Here is a 17,705-nt window from a genome sequence, read left to right as displayed (position 1 = left end):
TCTTTTTAAAAGAAGTACAGCTGTCCGTAGTGCCCTGTATTGGAGTTAGATGTAAGGCTTACGAGTACGTGAAATATGTGTGACACTTTTGGACAGTTTTCCTCTCAGAAACTATCAGTTGTGCCATTGGAAAAGCTTTAGCATCCCAAGATACTCTGTTTTGATTAAGTAAAGCAAGAAAGACCCAGCAGGCACATTCTTTTATAAGGGGATGGGGAGAAGAACGGACCGTCAGGCACAGGCTGGGTATTTTCACATGCTGCATCACTTTTACTCAGTACCCCCCATAAGGTGAGAACTGTTGAGTAAGCAAAGCAGGTACAGACCCTAGTGTCTCGTTTTCCAAAGTATTTCCAACTCTGACGTGTGTGGTTCTGTGGGTTGGGTGTTGCCCTGCAAACCAAAGGGTCCCCAGTTGGGAACAATGAAAGGCAGCTGATCAATGTTGCCCTCCCTCTCTCTCTCCCTTTCCCTCTCCCTGGAAATAAATTACGTCTTTAACAGAAAATCTCCAAACTAGTCTTCCAGTGGACCAGTGTCCCTATGGTTACCATGTGTGGATTATCCTGAAATCTCATTTCTATCTTGTATTTATAATTTATATTCCTACCTATTTCCCAGAAAAGGAGCTGACGCAGCTCATAAGGTATACATTCCATGCCACCACCAATCCCCGGTAAAAACTCTAAAATGATGATCTAAGATAGGAAAGAACCAACCTTTAATAAAACTTCACTATCTAAGTATAATTACACTGGACACTTTATAAATGTCATCTTGTACTTCCTACTGGACACTTGACTTTTGTTCAGAAGTTTTTTCCCTGTTGACCAAATGAAATCAGAATCAGAGACGTATTATAGGAATTACAGAAGCTTTAATGTGTCACTGTTATAAACTTTTTTTTTGTAAGAAAGGGCAGGAGGAATCTTTACAAGGCTCCTAGAAATACTTCTTCCCAGCAAAATTTTTTTAAAATATGAAAAAGCCCTTAATCATATAATCCTAATTTGGGGTCTGAAAATTAATATGATGGGCAAAGTGAAATAACAAGGCCACACCTGGGACTATCCAAATAAGAAACGACCTATAGATAAGAAAACTGATGATGAAAGATGTCTCATTCCATTCAAATCCTTCCTATCCTCGGAATACCAGAGGAAAAGAAAATACTTGGTCTCTATTTCTTGCCTCTCCGCTTGTCCTTGTCTTTACCTTTTGGATCCTTGCTATCATCTCTCTCCTTCCTAGGCAGACTGAAACTGCCAATTTCATTCCGTATGACGGTGCCTCGCCACCAGGCCTGGAGCTGGAAGAGAAAGGGAGTGAGTACAGATTCTAGTGTGCCTGCCTGACAAGCTGCATTCTTTCTACGGAAGGGAATTGGTTTCTAACAAAGTCACTTCTTTCCAAAGAATGGGCTGACACGTGGTAGCAGCACGCTCTCCCTACGGCAGTGTTCGAAGTTGTGCGGGCTTAAACCTTGGTGGATTCTGAAGTTTTCAGGAAACAGCAAAAAAGGAACCATTTTTTATACTTAGAAGCCCGACTCCCTTGTACTTCTGCTCTTTATGAACGTCCTTTCCTGTATCTAACAACCAGTGGGTCCAACAGAGGTGTGAGTTTCCCTGGATTCGGTCAAAACTGCGCAGATGATCTGGGTTACTTCAACACCCTTCCTGATGCACATCATATCTTTAGTGATTGATTAAAGGATCAATACTCCTATTTTCAAAAAGCAAGTTTGTAATAGCTACCTTGGAAATCTTAGTCATTAGACACAATTGTTCTGAATACAGCCGGGGCTACTTTAAAATCACACTAAGCCCTAAAGACTAGAAGCAAACCCACTATGAAAAGGAAAGAAAGGTAGTCCTCAGTGCTTAGATTTTTGCTCTCAGTCAAGGCATCCCGGCAAACAGAAAACACCAGAGGAGTTCAATAAATACTAACTATATCTGCCTCTCCTAATGGCGAGCTCAAGTTTGGATCTGAATATCTGTCCTGAGTGTACTTCAAAGCTTACTTTCTCAATCTACCCCTAATAAACATCCCAAACCAAACTACAGTCTGCATACATTTGATCTCAGCAGATCTCTTTCAGAGATAAAGACAATCCTGTCTCTGTTTAGTTGGTGTTATTTTTGCTTGATAGTTCCTAGAATCTGACCTGCCAGGTCAATAATCAATTACATATAGAAGTTAATGTAAAACTAAACTACCTCTTTTCTAAATTTATCCCTTCTACCTTTTTTTTTTTTCAAATGGCTTTTATTAGAATCTAGCATATAGGCTAAGCTGACTTTTATGTTGTACTTTCAAAAGCAGTAGGATATCAGAACTCCTTCCAGAGCTATTTTGGTTAAAAACAGTATCCTTAAATTTGACTTCTGGGCACAAACTCTATGTTTTGCTTCCACTGCTAGTCACCGCTTTCCCGCCCCCAGGATTAAGAGTGGGGGGCATGTCTTCTTCTGTTACCTGTCTGCACCACCAGACTGTGTTGGCAAATTCCAGTAATAACAAAGGGCATGTTTGTTAATAATGATCACAGATCTCCTGTTCTGTATTTGATAATAAATGAGAGGTACTTTGCATTCCTCAGTGTTACACCAGCTGTAGAATCAAAGGGGCCCCAAGATGCCAATCACGGCTTTCTACCTTTATGGCGCTCTTTAATTCCAGGAGAGCCTGTTCTACATTCTTCCTGTTCTTCTCCTTTTCCATACGATCTTCAATGATGACCTGTTCATACTCTCGTATCTGCAAAAGTAGACATTAATTGTGTTAAAGGACTCTCTTGGCTAAGCTGTGACCAGCCAGCACTGCAGTTTTAATCAAAATGTTAAAATAAAACACACCAAATCGAAAGATAAACCACAGGAAAAAAAGGACTGGATTCCTATGTTATAAATATTCATGTACTGATTTTGGAATTGTTCCCAAGTTTGTTTCCATTTAAATAATTCAAATTTGCTTTAAAATATTTCATAAAGCCCTGAGTGGTGTGGCTCAGCTGATTGGGTGCCACTCCACAAAGCAGAGGGTCACCGGTTGGATTTCAGGGCGCATGCCTGGGTTGCAGGTTCCGGCCCTGGTCAGGGTGCATGTGAGAAGCAGCCAATCAGTGATTCTCTCTCACATCGGTGTTTCTCTCCCTCTTTTTCTCTATCCCTTCCCTTTCTCTATAAAAATAAATAAAATCTTTTAAAATATTTCATAAAAATAAAATACGAATTAATGCTGTGATTAATGACCTCAAAATAATGTAGTTTTTTTAGATGCCGTGATAGAATGTACACATCAGATAGTAGCCATCTTTTAAAAAAGAAATTTGGGAAATCCTGCATTCTGGGATAAAGCCATAATCAGAAGCATTTGGGAAATTTTAATTTACTAATCGTCTTCAGAGACCATAAAGTAGAAATTATAACAGTATCTGTCTCAAGAGGCTGCTGTGAAGGTTGAAGAACTTGTACATGTGAAATACTAATTAAGCGGCTGTATAGAGTGAGCACTACCCAAGTGTTGGCTACTGCCGTTACTGTCCCCACCAGATGTTGCTGTCGTCCTCATTACCATCGGCATCATGATCATCAAAACAGAATCCCACTGGTTGACAGGCAAACCTCCACCCTGTGATCAAAAACAGCCTTACCCAGCTACTTCAGCTTAGCTACCACCCACTCCTCAGTGCTGAGCCTTACGCGTTGAAACACTGCCTCCTTACCATCTTTGCAAGGTCTTGGAGGTGTGCCAAGTCACTGGCCTTCGCAGATTTGAGAGCATTCAGTTCATTCTGTTTCATTTCTGTGTCCTTGTCAAATTTCTCCATCCAGAACTCTAGCTTCTCCTCAAGTTTCTATTTGAAAAGAATATTAAATATGGCTTCTGCCAGACACAAAACAGTAAATGCTGTATAAAATCATTTATATAAAGTTCAAGAACAGGCGAAACTTTCCTATAGTGATTTAAGTCAGAACTGTGGCTACTTTTGGAGGGAGGATTAGTTTATTGACTGGCAATGGGGCATGAGGGGACTTCCGGTGTTCCGTAAATGTGCGCTCTCTCTCTCTAGGTGCTGGGTCTAGGGGCATAGATACATAAATGCTCATTAAACTATATACTTAAATGTGTACTTTATGTGATTCAATTTAAAAATGGAGAAGACAGTCTCTTCTGTCTGATAAGAGAAGTTGCACTGAAGAGGAAAGGAATAGAGTCAGTAGGAAATTCTAAAGGATAAGGAACAGCTTCAGACATCTCCTTGACTGATAACACTAAATACTAGTTGAGAAGGGTGCAATGTCTTCAAAACTCTAAAAGGTAGTAAATGTGATTCTAAGATTCTATACCTAGCCAAACTAGCATGTGAATGTAAGTGAAGAATATACTTAGTCTTTCTGGAATAGTGACTCAAGAATGTACCTTAGCACAACAAAATGAAAGCTTTATGTATAAGAAATGGGAGAAAAACCAGTAAAATATTTACTTAAGTGGTTTCATATACTTTTTAATAATAAATCAAAATCTGGGATTAAACTCTCCAATTGGGCCGTAAAGTCTAATGGAAAGAGCAGAAACAAGGTCTGCAAGTAGACTGCCTACGTTTAACTCCCAAATGTGGCACTCAAATATATTCACTTAAATTCTCTAAACCTCGGTCTCCTCATCTATAAAATGGAAAAATATAATGAATGGTTTCAATATGCAATAAAGGGGAGGAAGAGAAGTAGTAAGTGAAAGCTTTCCCCTAATAAATGTAAGAAGATATAGATATTAACTCTACACTTAAGAGAAAGAACCAAGTACAAATGTGTATGTTAAAAATATGGGGAACTTCCAGCCAAGATGGAGGCATAGGTAGATCCACTTTGAGCATGATCACAAAACAGAGGAAATTGTGAAGGCTATGAAAAGTGAAATAAAGGAAAACGTTCAGGGAACCAACAGTGAAGAGAAAGAAACGAGGACTCAAATTAACAATTTGGAGCAGGAAGAAGAAATAAACATTTAACCAGGATAGAATGAAGAAACAAGAATTCAAAAGAATGAGGAGAGGCTTAGGAACCTCCAGGACAATATTAAATGTTCCAACACATTTGTTCCAAACAATTGTTCCATATGATTCCAATGAATCACAGGGGTGCCAGAAGGAGAAGAGGAAGAGCAAGAAATTGAAAGCTTATTTGAACAAATAATGAAGGAAAACTTCCCCAATCTGGCAAAGGAAATAGACTTCCAGGAAGTCCAGGAAGCCCAGAGAGTCCCAAAGAAGTCGGACTTAAGGAAATCACACATCAGGATACATCATAATTACATTAGACAAGAATGAAGACAAGGACAGAATCTTAAAAGCAGCAAGAGATAAGGGGACAGTCGCCTACAAAGGAGTGCCCATCAGACTGTCAGCTGATTTCTCAAAAGAGACCTTGCAGGCAAGAAGGGGCTGGAAAGTATTCCAAGTCATGAAAGGCAAGGACCTACATCCAAGATTACTCTATCCAGCACAGCTACCATTTAGAATGGAAGGGCAGATAAAGTGCTTCCCAGATAAGGTCAAGTTCAAGGAGTTCATCATCACCAAGTCCATATTATATGAAATGTTAAAGGGACTTATCTAAGAAAAAGAAGATCAAGCCCTGGCTGGCGTAGCTCAGTGGATTGAGTGCGGGCCTGCAAACCACACGATTGCGGTTCGATTCCCAGTCAGGGCACATGCCTGGGTTGCAGGCCAGGTTCCAGCAGGGGACTCATGAAAGGCAACCATACATTGATACTTCTCTCCTTCCCTTCCCCTCTAAAGATAAATAAATAAAATCTTTTTTAAAAAAAAGAATTGAAGTTTTTAATTTTAAAAAAAGATCAAAACTATGAGCAGTAAAATGACAATAAATTCATAGGTATTAACAACTGAACCTAAAAACAAAAACAAACTAAGCAAACAACTAGAACAGGAACAGAATTACAGAAATGGAGATCACATGGGGGGGTTCTCAGCTGCAAGGGAGAGGAAGGATAATGAAAGAAAAGGTACAGGGAATAAGAAGCATAAATGGTAGGTACAAAATAGGCAGAGGGAGGTTAAGAATAGTATGGGAATTGGAGAAGCCAAAGAACTTATATTTGTGACTCATGGACATGAACTAAAGTGGGGGAATGCAGGTGGGTTGGGGTATTCAGGGTGGAAGGGAATAAAGGTGGGAAAATGAGAAGACAACTGTAACAGCATAATCTATAAAATATATTTAAAAAATAAAAAGATGAAATACTGCCATTTACAGCAACATGGATGGATTTTGAGAGTATTATACTAAGTGAAATAAGTCAGACAGAAAAGGACAAAAGCCATATAATTTCACTCATAGAATATAAAACAAAAAGTCACAAACTACCAAAACAAAATGAAAACTTTACATACAGAGAGCAGGATGGGGGTTATGAGAGGGGAAGGGGCTGGGGAGAGGGTGAAATGGGTAAAGGGCGTCAAATACATGGTAATGGAAGGAAACTAGACTTTCGGGATAAGAATACAACAATGCACAGATAATGAAATATAAAATTGTACACCTGAAATTTATATAGTGCTATTAAATGATGTTACCTCAATTTTTTATATTTTTATTTTTATTTCTTTGGATTTTATCTATTTTTTAGAGAGAGATGAAGGGAGGAAGAAAGAGAGGGAGAGAGAAAATGATATGCGATGATACACGTACTCCCCCACCTGGGGACCCAGCCCGAAATCCAGGTATGTACCCTGACCAAGATATGAACTGGCGACCTTTCGGTTCACAGGCTAGTGCTCAGCCCACTGAGACACGCTACCCAGAGCTTACCTCAATTTTTAAAAGGCACAAATAAGAATTCAACAAATCCCAACAAGCATAAATCTTACATTTCACAATCTGAGACCACAGTGGAAGACAGCAATGGTATAAACCCCAAATGGTGGCTGTGAGGTTAACAGCAGAAACATCCCAGGGTCATTATGGGCAAAAGACAGACTCCGTTCTTCCCACTGTTCAAAGACACATGAGAAACACTTGTTCAAATTACTCCTGGGTAAAAAGGAAGCAACTTGTAAACTACACGTTATGATGCCTACAATTTACCGTTAAAGCCATGAAAAAGATGAAGGATTAATGGAAGAAGAACATATAGATATGTGATAAAGCAAAAATAATAAAATGTTAATGGCAGAATCTACAACTAGAGGGTGGGTATATGAGTGTTCAATGTAAGATTCTTTCAACTTTGTATATTTAGAAACATTCATAATAAAATTCTGGGGGAAAACAAAAAAATGACAAGCTATTTGGAAAAGAAAGACAATGTAGCATTTTGTAGCAAAACCTGTAGATTATAGCCAAACACTACTTGGAAAATGTTGGTTTACATACATTTACTAGAAAATGATAAAATTTGAAAATAAATGAATTGAGCATTTAAGAAATTAGACTATGACCTGGCTGGTGTAGCTCAGTGGATTGAGCGCGGGCCTGCGAACCAGAGGATCGCAGTTCGATTCCCAGTCAGGGCACATGCCTGGGTTGTAGTCCAGTTCCCTGCAGGCCAACTCCCAGCAGGGGACGCACAAAAGGCAACCATACATTGATGTTTCTCTCCCTCTCTCCTTCCCCTCTAAAGATAAATAAATAAATAAAATATTTTTAAAAAATAAAAAAAAGGAAATTAGACTACGATTTGCAACATAAGCTTAAAGAAGGTACAAAATTTAACTACTCAAAATTAATTAAAAAACAGTATAATTTCCAGTAAAGATGGTGGCATAGGCAGACATGGCCTGCCTCTTGACAAAACCACATGAAAATTACAACCATCACTCAGAACCATCAGAAACCAAGTTGAATGGAAGTCTCACAACTATAGAATTAAAGAAACTACATCCATCCAGACTGGTAGGAGGGGCGCAGACATATAACAGGCTGATCTCACACTCACGTGAGGTGGATAAAAATTCAGGAGGGATATCTCAGGAGCAAGGAGTCCCGGCCCCACATCAGACCCCACTACCCTATGGCCCCAGTGTCAGGAAGATAAGTCCCCACAACTTCTGGCTGCAAAAATCTGTGGCGACTGAGTCGGTGGAAGAAACTTCTGGAATCTCAAGCAGATAGACTTAAAAACCCACACACATGGACTCCCCTACTCAGACTTACTCCATCTGAACTCTGGCACCAGGGTAGCATCTTGGAAGGCACCACTGGCATATGGGGAGGAAATGTATCTGGCATCAAGATTAGCAGAGGCCATTATCCCTTTCCTGAGCCCTCCCCCAACACAGCCATGGAGCTGATAAGCTGGTTCCAGATTTGAGACTTCTTCAACCTGGCTAAAACTGTTTGACCCACCTATGAGATCCCCAAAGCCTCTACCCCACTTAATTTACAGGCCCACCCAGGCTGCTTTTCCATATGAATGACTGGTCTTGGCTCATGTTGCACAACTTCCTAAATCCTATCAAGCAACAGCCACTTGCCTCAGTGAGCCTTGCACCTAGCACTAGCAGCAGGCAGTCTAGATTCACCACTTGGCTTCGCTTGGGAATCTCCAAGCCTGGTACACATAGCAACTACCTCAGACTACTTTATAGCTCAGGCAAGGTGGCCCTGGGCAAAACACAGGTGGAGGCTGACCTTGGCCTGCACACCTGGGAAACCACAGGCCACGCACCCAGTGGACCGCTACTGACCACGTGGGAGCACCATCACCCTGCCCCTGCACAGCTGATCCTCCATGGAAGGTGGAGGTTGATGGCAAATAGTCACAGCCAATTCCTGAGCTGAGTGACCTGGGTGAATCCCTCCCATTGATCTGCCAACAGCAACCAAGTCTCAACTACAAGAGAAGGGTGTACCCAACCCACATGAAGGGCTCACCTTGAGTACCCAGCTTGGATGATAGGGGAGGCTGTACCATTGTACCTTTGAGGACACTCACTATATTAGGATACAACACCAAGATAGGGAGTCAAAGCAGCGCTACCTAATACATAGAAACAAATACACAGAAGCTGCCAAAAAGAGGAGACAAAACTACAGGGCCTAGATGAAAGAACAGATCAAAACTCCAAAAAAAGCTGAATGAGATGGAGATAAGCAATCTATCAGATGCAAAGTTCAAACGTGGCTATAAGGATGCTCAAGGAACTTAGTGAAGACCTCAACAGCATAAAAAAGATCCAGTCAGAAAAGAAGGATACACTAATTGAAATAAAGAATAAGTCATATGGAAGCAACCGTATAGTGGATGGGCCAAAAATCAAATCAGGAATTTGGAACATAAGGAAGAAAAAAAACCAACCAATGACCTTTTGGCTTTTAGGCTAGCATTCAATCCACCAAGCCACACCAGCCAGGGTAGAAGTTCCCTTATTTGATAAAGTTTATCTACCATAAATCTACAGAGCAAACCTCACTTAATCCCCATTTGTGTCAATATCAATTTATTGCCTCTCAACTCCAAATTCATTCTTCAATGGATAGTGTAGGGAAATTGGGTGCTTGCTCTAAATGTTGCTCTTTTGCCAGCTGGAGCAATGTTAAGTTTTGTCAGCAGAGGGCACTGGAGGGAAGTGACAGGAGAGCTTCTCTCCCTGGTTCCAGGGTGCTGCTGCTTTTGTGCCTGGAACACGGCTGACAGGGGAATGGCTGACAGTGGCATGTGTGTGGGACAGTCATGACACTTTTTCACTTAGTTCTGCTGACACAAGAGCGTTCTTGCTTGCCAAACACAATCCACAGTTCCCTGATTGCTAGCTTTGTCTCACTAGCTGTGAACCAGCTCTGACCCAGGACAACAAAGCAAACCTCTCTGTTTATTCCTTCCTTGGATACTGGCCTTCAGCCATAAGGTGTTCTTTAGATTCTTTTATTCTTTCTTTGTAGCCAGTCTCTCATTATCAATTTAATGATTCTTTTGCCACAGGTTCCCTGCTCAAATTACTGGTCTGGTTTATGTCACCTAAGTAGACCATAATGATACAGAACTGGTACCAAAAATAGAGTTTATTTCCCGCCTTCTAATGCACGTATGCCTTACTGGGGCATCTAAAATTCTTGCTACTTCCTGTTCATCACAATCAACAAAGTGCCGAGGACTAGGAGGATGTTTTGTGGAAAGTCAAAGCAAGCAATTTCTCTACAGACCACGTTATGTGGAGACCAGGACTCACATAATAATAGCCCTGATGTCAGAATATGAGGGTGTACTGTTGGCCTTGCCAGGTACAAGCAAACTACTTCTGGAGGTTTTTCTCAAACTGGTGTGGACACAGGGGCTTCAGTCAGGTTAACAACTGCCTACCAAATGACAGTGGTTGTTAACATTTTCCCTAGTAAAGATAATAACCACCTGCTTACATTATTTAGAAGAGTCCAGTCAATCTTCAAGATCATTCAACTGCAAAGGTCAAACAGCCAAATTAAATGTAGATGTGATAAGTATCACTACCTCCACTTCCCTCAAGTTTGATGTTGGCACTGATTTCTGCAGTTACAGCAGGGAAGCAGCATACTTATGATTTATGATCTTGGTAGGGAGGGAGTGTTCCAGAGACTTCTACTTGGTCATAACTACCATAATGTCCTTCACTCCATGAATCAGAGAGAAATTCTGTCTCTTGCCAAGTATGTCTATTGCAATTATATATTCAGTAACTGAGGAAATAACCAAAGGGTGGGTCCATAGAATAAGTGGTTCCAGAATAAATCAGACTAAAGACTCCGTCTAGCCCTGGCCAGTGTGGCTCAATTGGTTGGAGCATAATTCCATACACCATAAGGTTGCAGGTTCAATTCCCAGTCAGGGCACATACCGAGATTGTGGGCTTGATCCCCAGTAAAGGCATGTACGAGAGCAACCAATTAATGTTTCCCCCTCTATCTCTCAAAAAAAATCTTGAATGAATAATCTGAACAATAGAATTTTCTACCTTAGTAAACTACAAAAAAGCCCTGCCTGGCATGGCTTATTTAGTTGATCTCATCCCACAAACTGAAAGATTGCTGGTTTGACTCCTGGTCAGGGCACATGCCTAGGTTGTGCGTTCAATCCTTGGTCAAGGCACATACAGGAGGCAATCAATCAATGTTTCATCAATGTTTCTCTCCCTCTCTTTCTCCCTCCCTTCCTCTCTCTTTAAAATAAACAAAGAAAATACTTTAAAAAAATAGAAACTACAAAAAAGTCACGGCTGAGTAGCTCAGTTGCTTAAAGTGTCATCCCAATATACAAGGTTACGGGTTCAATCCCTGGTCAAAGCACATACAAGAATCCACCAATGAATGCATAAATTCAGTGGAACAACAAACTGACATTTCTCTCTCTCTCTCTCCCCTTTCCTGTCTCTCTAAAATAAATTAATGAATAAATGAATGAAGTGAAAAAGAAACCACACACACACAAAGACTCCATCTATCACCCGACCATTTTGAGTAGAGGTCACAGTGCTGTCTTGGGTCCCCAGGAATTTGCATCAATTTGGAGCCAATGTTGAGTGATCTCAGAAGGTCTGGATATTTTCTTCCTTTCCAGTGCACAGACACTCTACTTACAGTCACAGATCCCTTTGGGTAAATCTTAGAGGAAAAGTCACAATATAAACTTGCAGCAATCCTACAGAATTCATCCTCAGAGGAATGTGTCCCTTCAGTCAAGAGACTCTGGGTCCATGAACTGACTTAGTTCTGGAAACTGGGTGAGAGACCATGACTCTTCGTTGTGGTGACTTCGAATCAGGTTTTTGGCTACTAGACTTCAACTTTTTTTCTGTTACGTGGATCAAGTAATGCTTTATCAGGCTGACATTTATTTTGTTTCTTGGGATACCATAACTAATTAGCCACTGTCAAACATCCCAATGGGCAAAGGCATTTTGATAATAGGTACATCCTGCTGCCCTTTGTGGTAAATGTGTCCGCCTTGTCTTCAGCAGCTCAGGGCGGCAACTTGTGCTCTGGCATGTAGGACCCCGTCATCCCCCCTGAAATCAGGGAGCTCATATCAGTGATGATTTCACCCATGATCTTACCTGGTCTGCATGGAAAGGAAATTGCAGAGCTTTGGAAGGATGATAATATGCTCCTCTTCCAGTGTATTTCTCAGTGGCTTTAGTAAAGGAATGTCTTCTAGGAAGAAGTGTCTCACAGTAATTAGTTAGAGGTGAGTGTTTGGTGGCAGACTGGTAGACAAATAAGATTGGTAGATTCACTCTGAGAGGACTCTCAGAGTCCTCTGGATCTCTCCAGATCTCTGGATTCTCTCCTCATGACACAGCAGGAAAGTTCTGGCATCTCCACTTCACTAAATGTGGGCCACTGTTGAGTCCAAGTTTTGGTTACCCAACCAAACAAACGGAGTCACTTCGAGATGCACAAGCTAACACATTAAATCCAGAATCTCTAGTAAGTATACCATTATCAGTGACCTCAACCCAATCTGGTGTTATTCCACCTCTTTGGTCTAACACCCTTAGAATCCATCCCCACATCTCCCAGGTTTTTGCCAATGTATGTTAGCAAGGTCTTGTATTTCTTCTGGTGGGTAAGCGATTTCCTTCTGATTTACAGTTATTTGGGTTACCTGTTCTCCCCAGAACTTGCTGAGATATTACCCTAGTTACGGATCCAGGGACAACAGGGATAACTGTGCTAGGTCGTGAGAGGGAGCATTCTTTTCAAAGCATCAGATGAAGTCATTGTTACAAGGAAAGGAAGACTGCTCTTCAGACACAGGGGGGCAGCCTAATTCCACCGGCAAGTCAGAGACTAAGGGGTTCAATACTGTCAGTTATATCTGAGTGCAACCAGATATTCCCATTCCAGGTTTCAAGGTCCCATTCTTTCCCAGTGAAAGCCCTAACTTGTACATGAAAAACCTGACATGACTATCAACTCATGTAACTGAACTACCATTAAAACCAATAATAGAAAAATGGGGCTGCATTATCACTACTATTAATTAACAATGCATTTGACATTCTATCTATAATATAAACCACCAAATGGAGATAGATATATAAATAATGAAAAGGACAATATAATATTGTTACTACTTGCAATCAGTAAGATTTTCTACCTAGAAAACCCAAATGAATCAACTGAAAAACCATTAAAACTGATATGAGGGGGCATAAAGATTCTAGAACAATATAAAAAAGTGTACAGTCTTTTCATATACCTTGCAACATGTCCAAGACACATGTCCAAGAATGTTTAGCACTGTTTTAACAGAAAAACTCAGAAACAACTAAATGTCCACTGACAGGAGAATGGTCAAGTAAATGTTGGCATATACTTATGAGATATTATACAGCAGCTGTACTGACAAAGAAAACATTAAAAAGGCAAATAAGGGACTTCCAGCCAAGATGGAAGCATGGGTAGCCACACTGTGCTTCCTTGTACAACCAAAAGAAGGACAACAATCAATTTAAAAACAAAAACCAACCAGAACTGACAGAAAATCAAACTGTATGAAAGTCTGACAATGAAGGAGTTAAAGAAGAAACATTCCCCCAAACTGTCAGGAGGGATGGAGACAGGCAGCCAGGGTGGAGATGACTTGCAGCAAGGTGGCAGCTGGTGGACCAGGCAAGGCGGTGACTGCCAGACAGGGTGGTCGCACATTTGTGTGTGGATAAACCGGGAGGAACAACTGGGGAGCAAGACAGACCAAGCAACCCAGGGTTCCAGTAAGGGGAAATAAAGCCTCAAAACCTGTGGCTATAAAACTCTGTGGGGTTGCAGCGGTGGAAGGAACTCCCACCCTCACAGGAGAGTTTGTTGGAGACACTCACAGGGTCCTAGAACATACAGAAGCCCACGCACATGGGAATCATTACCAGAAGGGCCCAATTTGCTTCTGTGTAGCTGGGGAAGTGACTGGAAACCAGCAGAGAGCACAGCAAGCAGCATTGTTCCCTCTGAAACCCGTCCCCCACATACAGAGTCACAACACAGCAACAGGGGTTGCCCCGCTCTGGTGAACAACTAAGGCTCCACCCCATACTATGTAACAGCTGCTTTGAGACAAAAACAATGGCCCAAATGAAAGAAAAGATCAAAGCTCCAGAAAAAATACAACTAAGCAACAAAGAGATAGCCAACCTATCAGAGGCACAGTTCAAAACACTGGTAATCGGTAATCACAGAATTAATTGAATATGGTTGCAAACTAGAGGAAAAAAATAAAGGCTATGCTAAGTAAATAAAAGAAAATGTACAGGACACCAATAGTGACAGGAAGGAAACCAGGACTCAAATCAACAGTTTGGAGCAGAAGGAAGAAAAAACATCCAACCAGAACAGAATGAAGAAACAAGAATTCAAAAAAATAAAGAGAGGCTTAGGAATCTCTGGGACAACTTTAAACATTCCAACATCTGAATCACAGGGGTGCCAGAAAGAGAAGAGGAGTAAGAAACTGAAAACTTATTCAAACAAGTAATGCAGGAGAACTTCCTCCATATGGCAAAGAAAATAGACTTTTAGAAAGTCCAGGAAGCTCAGAGAGTCCCAAAGAAGTTGGACCCAAAGAAGCACACAACAAGGCACATCATAATTATGTACCCAAGATTAAAGATAAGGAGAGAATCTTCAAAACAGCAAGAGAAAGGGAGACAGTTCACCTACAAGGCTATTGTAGAGTTCCTATAAGGCTATCAGCTGATTTCTCCAAAGAAACCTTCAGGCAAGAAGGGGCTGGAAAGAAGTATTCCAAGTCACGAAAGGCAAGGACCTATGTCCAAGATTGCTCTATCCAGCAAAGTTGTCATTTAGAATGGAAGGGCAGATAAAGTGCTTCCCAGATAAGGTCAAGTTAGTTCATCCTCACCAAGCCCTTATTATATGAAATGTTAAAAGGATTTATCTAAGAAAAAGAAAATCAAAACTATGAACAGTGAAATAACAACAAACTCCCAGCTATTAACAACTGAACCTAAAACAAAAACAAAAACAAAATAAGCAAACAACTGGAACAGGAACAGAGTCATAGGAATGGTATCACATGGTTATCAGCGGGGCAGTGGGAGGGGGAGAGAGGGGGGAAGGTACAGAGAGTAAGTAGCATAGATGGTAGGTACAAAATAGACAGGGGGAGGGTAAGAACAGTATAGGAAATGGAGAAGTTAAAGAACTTATGTACGACCCATGGACATGAACTAAAGTGGGGGAATGCGGGGGGCAGGGTGTAGGGTGGAGTGGAATAAAAGGGGGAAAATGGGACGACTATATTAGCATAATCAATAAAATATATTTTTAAAAGGTAAATTAAACAGGGTCTGCAACAATATATAACACGATCTCATTTACTTGGAAAACAAATATAAATACTAAAACCATGTAAGTAGGTAATATAGAAGTATGTATATTGAAAAAAACGTGAAAAAATCTTTTTTAAAAGGGAGCAATTAAGAGAGCTTTCAATTTTTAAAAGTTACATATTTCTGTACTTTTCAAATTTTCACATAAGTATTTGCATATTGCTTGTGCGCTGGGCTGAAGATCTGAGAAACACTGACTTTCTCGACTTTCTAGCCCACCATTCGCTGAATCTGCCAGTTCATCTGACTGTTTTCAAACACCTGCTGTGTCTTAACACTTGACTCAGGTAAAATGATACATAATTCTTAAATTGCAGGTTACAGGCCCCTGATTCTACTAGCCTACCAGACATTTTCTTCAGCAAATGTCTACAAGATAGGATTTAAAATTCTTTTCTTTAACTACAAATTTGGAATTGTTTACTGAAAATTCATTTTTTCCTTATTCACCCAACAGGGATATTTTGAAATCTCACCTTGGTTTGCTGTTAGTATTAGAAATACTAATTAAAAACCATATAATTCACACAAGAAGAAATAAAATGAGTAAATAAATATATGGAAAAGTGGTCACATCTCTTAGTTAGCAAAAAATGCAAAATAAAGAGTCATTAAGTCTGCAGACTTAATATCTGAAATGGCTAGTGCTGTTGAGGATACTTGAAAGCAGTGCCCGTACACACCGCTGATGGCAGTGCGAGTTTGAAAGCACTAACAACACTAGCAACTCACAAAACACCAGTCTCTCTGGCCTCATAATCTCGTGCTTGAGGTTTACTTTGGGTAAATAACTGCAATGACGAAAAACAGTTACTTGGCAAAGCTTTCATTACAGCATTATTTATAATGAAACTTTGGAAATAACCTAAATATCTAAAATAAAGAGGTTTACTTGTTAGTAAACCACGGTATAACCAAATTATAAAACCATTTAAATTTTTTTATGAAGAGACTGATTACATGGAAAATCTGAGTAAAAAAGTGATTGACAATTTAAAAAAAACTTCCCTCAACCAAGAATGTTATTTTTATAATTTAGCAAAGTCATATTTTAAAATTATGATGATGAGGGCAATAAAAGAACAAGAAAAGTTTTCTATATAATGCTACATGATAAAGGCAAAAGACAAAATTTTTTCTCTACTCAAATTACACCTTTATAAAATATTTATTCAGATGAATAACTTTAAAAGAAAACATGGGCCACAGCTCATTCGTTAGGCTGATAGAATTAAGATTGATTTTTCTTTCCCTAAAAAAAATGGTTTCGCTGTCCTTGTTAAAAGTTGAATATACGCATCAGAGGATAAAAAAGTTTAGGTGACTCACCTGCTGCTCCTTTCGAAGGAATATTTCAATCGCTATATGAATCTGGTTCTCTTCTTCGGTTTTCAACCTCAGTTTCTGTGAGAACGATAGCCAACATCAGGACTTCTTCCCACGGGAGTTGGAGATGAGCACGGCTCAAGGTCAGAGCGGCTGCGACAGCCGCCCAGGTTCTCTCCGCCTGCGGGAATCCCCGGAGCTCCGCGCGCTGCTCCACAGCCGCAGGTCTGCTCCCCCCCTCAGTGCTCACAAACAGCGCTGAGCTGGGCCGGGCACCCTGCTAAATGCATGCAGTTGCCCAGAATAGGAAGGACCAAAATCCTGTTGCCTGGAAAGTGCTACAAATTTAAGGAGAGAAACAATGCTTCCCAGGGACAGTTTCTTAGGCCTCTAAAAAGAAATTCCAGGGTGCAAGAAAAAAGTTTGCTGTCAGTCTTAAACCACACCTGGGGATTGAGCTCCAAAGAAGTAGAAAGCCCAAAGAAAAAAAAAAAAGGAGTCCTGCGCAGACAAACTACTGAGTTTGCTCCTGATCGCCTCCCTATTGTTCTTTTAGCCATTGTTAGCTTTCATCCTCTAATGAGGATCTAACTACTTCTTTGGAGCTCAGTCCCCAGGTGTGGCTTAAGACTTGTTTCTTTGTCCTGGTATTTTTCACTGTGATTTCTCATTTCTATAAATGTAGGTTTGAGTGAGGTTCAGCTCTCTAGATTTTGTATTTCTTAGTGGCAGGATAAAAGACACTGGTTGAGTAAGGAAAGCAGCAACAATACCCTGCAGTTACTACCTATCTTATTTTGCTCTCTTCCTATAATTTCCAGGACAAATGACAAGCGGTTTTACAAAATAAAGTGACCAAAGGAAGAAAGTACAACCAGTTTTCCAAAAACAAGAGATTCAGGCTATATAGCCCATCAGAATCTCTGGTTACAAATATGCAAGTCCTCCTTCCACTCTTTTTTTTTTAATTTTTTTATTTATTTATCTTTAGAGGGGAAGGGAAGGAGAGAGGGAGAGAAATACCAATGTA

General features: G+C 40.4%; 1 protein-coding gene across 3 annotated transcripts in view; it reads right to left on the bottom strand.

Annotated features, from left to right (window-relative positions):
* Positions 1–1,103: 1,103 nt before the first annotated feature.
* Positions 1,104–17,705, bottom strand: part of DRC9 (dynein regulatory complex subunit 9) — an 80,827-nt gene continuing 64,225 nt past the window's right edge. For all 3 annotated transcript variants that reach the window (XM_037033667.1, XM_037033664.1, XM_037033666.1), the window contains 4 exons: positions 16,679–16,753; positions 3,731–3,862; positions 2,662–2,763; positions 1,104–1,309 (listed from right to left, as the gene is read on the bottom strand). In XM_037033667.1, the coding sequence (XP_036889562.1) occupies positions 1,181–1,309; positions 2,662–2,763; positions 3,731–3,862; positions 16,679–16,753 (438 nt within the window). In that variant the 3' untranslated portion in view covers positions 1,104–1,180. The remainder of the gene's footprint in view (positions 1,310–2,661; positions 2,764–3,730; positions 3,863–16,678; positions 16,754–17,705) is intronic.

Source organism: Sturnira hondurensis, unplaced genomic scaffold, assembly GCF_014824575.4.
Source record: "Sturnira hondurensis isolate 20B ecotype Veracruz unplaced genomic scaffold, ASM1482457v3 Scaffold0021765, whole genome shotgun sequence".
In the NCBI taxonomy this organism is placed as follows: Eukaryota; Metazoa; Chordata; class Mammalia; order Chiroptera; family Phyllostomidae; genus Sturnira; species Sturnira hondurensis.
Note: the sequence above shows the minus strand (reverse complement) of the source record. Positions and strands in the feature narration are given on the sequence as shown.